General features: G+C 33.6%; 1 protein-coding gene across 3 annotated transcripts; it reads right to left on the bottom strand.

Moving 5' to 3' along the window:
• Positions 1-240: 240 nt before the first annotated feature.
• LOC120087313 (DELLA protein RGL2-like) lies at positions 241-3,070 on the bottom strand. 3 transcript variants are annotated; one of them, XM_039044281.2, is made up of 2 exons: positions 2,770-3,070; positions 241-2,056 (listed from the first exon to the last, which is right to left on the bottom strand). In XM_039044281.2, exon 2 carries the CDS (start codon positions 1,960-1,962, stop codon positions 373-375), a length of 1,590 nt encoding a protein of 529 aa, XP_038900209.2. In that variant the 5' UTR covers positions 1,963-2,056; positions 2,770-3,070; the 3' UTR covers positions 241-372. The 3 variants fall into 3 exon arrangements, with proteins under 3 accessions (XP_038900209.2, XP_038900210.2, XP_038900208.2); XM_039044282.2 differs by having other exon boundaries at positions 2,745-3,014; XM_039044280.2 differs by lacking the exon at positions 2,770-3,070 and having other exon boundaries at positions 241-2,710.
• Between the last annotated feature and the right edge of the window lie 1,006 nt (positions 3,071-4,076).

Raw genomic sequence — 4,076 nt, 5'->3', positions numbered from 1 at the left:
TTTTTGTAATAATGATCAATGTGATGAAGGTCGTAGTTGACAATGATTTTGCAATAACTTTACAATACTCACTGAACATATCTTAGTTGTAATTGAGACGTACTCCGTTTTTTAATATTGAGGTTAACCTTCCAATCCTATTTGTTGTATTGAAAAAATATACATCAGAATCTAATATTTGTAATTCTTGTTTTCACAAACAACTATTTGTGTAATTATAAAGTTAATATAAGAAATAGCTAACACAAACACAATTATAGGATTAATAATACCCCTAAGAAGCACAATGTACTTGAGAAGGGCATTAGCATCAAAGCCCTTTTTCATTAATTGACTGCTTCCCTTTCCTTTTTCATGTGCTGGGTAAATAACTCAAAGAAACTGCCAAGCTGAAATAGAGATAATTGGAGTTTCCTTCCAACCAACAATCAAACATTTCTCATTCTTTTCCAAACTGCAAAAGTTCCCATAAGCAAACCCCTTAGCTACCAACTTAGCTTGGCTCAAACATGAGTCACTGAGCTCAATTTCTTCCATTCTAAACCTTGCAAAGAATGCCCTCCACACCTCTATCTTCACACTCCTTGAAACCCGATCGCTACCTTCCGATGCAACGATGTTTTCAATCCCTTTACCACATAAGGCTTCTATCTTTCTTCTGCTGTCTTCATCCTCTTCAATGCAAGTTTTCAAGCAGTCGAAGTATGAAGCGGTAAAGAACAATGCTTCGATGAATCGATTGACAAATGATGATAGGTTATAATTTGCTTCAATCTCAGAAACTACCATTATTGATGGATTTAAATTTCGAATTACTCTCATCAGATTCTCCAAGCTAGCAGGCCTTGAAATCATGTTTCTCAACACTAAGGGGCAGTAGATTGCTACCATTTCATCATCTTCTGTTTCAAAGAGTTCTTCTTTTATCTCCATCATATCTGATACCAAGATTGCTTTGAATGAGAAAGGTATGTTTAGAGACTCAGCAACATTTTCCAACCACTTTCCTACCTGCTCTGTCAAGTGACATTTGTCTGATATAACAGCAGTGATCTTAAGAAGTTTAATGGGAAGCTCCTTCAGATCTACAAGTGATTGCATAAAACCTGACCAATGAACTCCACTTCTGATTTCAAGATCTATCAAATGGATTCTGTTGATCAGTTTTACATGCTCAAATATTGCTTGAACAGCAGTTAGATGCATCACTTGCTGAAAAGGAAGTTTCATGCATCCTTTAAGTGCTTCAAGGTTCATTTCCTCTTCTTTTTGCTCCTTAATTGCTTCCTGTCCAGTTTCTCTTTCGATTCTTTTCCTAAGCGCTTTCGCAAAGTAAAAAACGAGCCGCTGGACTGCATTACCATAGGCGGATGCAGTCCATTCACAGCGTTGAAGCAGCCAGCTCGCTCGGTCAAATTGTTGGTAGCCTACTTTCTCAGCTGCAGCAAAGAGAACATGGGCAAGCTCAACATCTTCTCTCTCATCCTCCAACAGACCAGAGATAGCAAAATCACACGGATGCGTCAGCATGTAAAAGTCGTCATAACCCTCAGGGAAGAAATGAACATATCTTGCTCCAGCTACCCTTAATATCTCTTCAGTTGACAATGTGTTGTTCTCCTCACTGGCTTCACCGCCTCTTTTGTTAAGAATTGTCCCTTTCATCCTCTTGACTTTGGTACCATAGCTGTTTAGCAGCTGCAAAGATTCTAAACATGGATTCAAAACTTGTTTACTGGGGTTCAAACTGATAGAATATGCCACCGGGTTTTCTGATATCTTCGACTTCTCCTGAATCAATTCGGAAATGGTAAAATCGTTGCCAAATAGCAATTCGTCAAAAATAAGACAATCTGAGTTGGGCTGTTGATAGTTTGTTTGATCCCCAATCTTGGGAATGTCCTGTTGGTAGAAGCCAGATTGATTAGCTGAGAGAAAGTTGAAATCTCCAAACTCCTCCATTCTAAATGGACAATCGTCTTCTTTTCCTCTGTGCTCAGTCTCCGGTTTCTCGTGGACACCATTAGAGGGGAAGAAAGTTCCTGCTTGTGAGCCACTGAAATCAAATGGTGTGAAGGAAAAGAAACCATCAGCCATTAAAGAGCAGAAGAAAGCTGATGAACAAACTCTTCACAGTATCACTCCAAAAATTTCTCTAAACAAAACAATCAAAATTCTACTTTAAATCAAGCTGATGAATAAACCTAAGCTCAATGTCACTTGCAGAGATTTCTTTAAAAAAAAACAGCCAAAAGTCTTCTTTAAATCTGTTTTTATTCCTATGGAATACTCTACTACATTGGATATTCCCAAACAAGTGTTACAGAAAAGATCAAGAATCAAAGTTTATAAACTACAAAACAAGCTGGCAAGTTTGAATTGGACACAACACAATGATATCAAACTCTATAACCTTTCTTCTTGTCATTTTCTAACAAGACAACTTAAAAAAGGTTGAAATTTAAGCCATCAAAACAAACAATGAAACAAAGAACAGAGGTCCTTTTTGTTGTCTCTTTCCTTTTTCAGGATGGTTACAAATAATAGAAATAAAATAATACTCTAATCTCTCCGTATTGGAATCCACGATCACCATTTTCGATAGTTGTAGAGAAATTTCATACGAAAGCAAAAATTGGAATTCAGTTTATTGTAATAATATCTAATCAGAACAATGGTCGATGGAATATTCGAAAATTTTGTTAAACTTTATCTTTCTTTGATTCAAATGGAGAGAAATTTACTCGAATGAATGAACAAAATAATTACAGAAACGGATTTAATCTCAGACGACTTCGATCCGTTTGGATTGGGAGAATTGGGAAGAACTTTCTTCTTTCCTCTCACGAAGCAAAAACTTCAGAAACAAAACAAAGCTTCTCAAAGTCTTAACGAAACCAATCGTTAGAGAGCCAAACCGCAGAAATCCACCATAGTTGGATCCATAAACCATCGCCGGAGATTCATCATGTCGCCTAGAAATTTTGTTTATGGTCTTTGAAGATTTTGCTGCCTTCGGCTTTTTAGCACTCCAAACTCTCAAGACTCTCAATTTCCGCTTTGCCGATTGGGGGGAGAGTGGGGTCCACTTGAACACGTCAAGGGCTGCGTTTATTTAGTGAAAATACATACTAATCATAAAATTAGTTTTTTTTTTTTTTTCAAAACATTATTTTTTAAAATAAAATTAATGTTAAAAGCGTAAATCTTAAAACTTAACGATTCAAATTGAAATAAAAATTGATAGCTAAAGTGATTATTTAGTGAAAATTTGAGGTTAATTCAAATAAAACTTAAATTTCAAAGGTAAAATTGCAATATGTCCAAACTTTGAGATTAAATTGAAATTAAACTCAAAACTTAAGTCTCGTTTGGTAACTATTTTGTTTTAAGTTTTTGAAAATTAAACATGTTTTCCCTCCATTTCTCAAAATGGTTTGTTGTAGTTTTCTTAAGTAAAAGAGTTTAATTCCTAATCAAATTTCAAAAACAAAAATGGTGATAGACACTTTAGACAATGACATTTGCTATATATATAAATAATTTAACTCATATTTCTATATTTGAAAACAATCCAAACAAAAAACAGTTTTTTTTTTTAGTTTTCAAATTTGGCTTAGTTTTTTTTTATAAAAAATAATGGTACAATGGTAAAAGGCACGGGACAAAGCAAGATACTCAGAGTTGTGAGGAGTATTTATAAGCTTAATTTTTTAAAAAATAAAAAATAAAAATCAAATAGTTACTAAATGAGTCTTAAGAACTAAATTTGTAATATTTTAAAACTTGACTAAATAGAAACTAGTCTCAAAATCTAGGAACCTAAAAAATACTTTTCCTTTTTTTAAATATATATATATATTACCCATAAACTTTGAATTTTATCAAATTATATTCCAAATTTATACGAAGCTAGAATCTAAACTTGAACTTAAAAGTATTTTGCAATGGTTACCATTTGATAAGTTTTCGTTTGAAAATGAGTTTGAAAATATTTTTCATCTGCTTTTAATTAATTATAAAACATACGAATAATAAAAAATTGGTAAGATTTAAAAGAAAAACAATATTAGCGT

This window comes from Benincasa hispida, chromosome 9, assembly GCF_027475165.1.
Source record: "Benincasa hispida cultivar pf3 chromosome 9, pf3_genome.v1.1, whole genome shotgun sequence".
Classification (NCBI taxonomy): Eukaryota; Viridiplantae; Streptophyta; class Magnoliopsida; order Cucurbitales; family Cucurbitaceae; genus Benincasa; species Benincasa hispida.
This window is presented reverse-complemented; position numbering and strand designations above follow the sequence as displayed.

What these genes read in the sequence shown, in the direction of transcription:
- LOC120087313 (XM_039044280.2), bottom strand. Translation starts at nt 2,097, where the DNA reads ATGGCTGATGGTTTCTTTTCCTTCACACCATTTGATTTCAGTGGCTCA.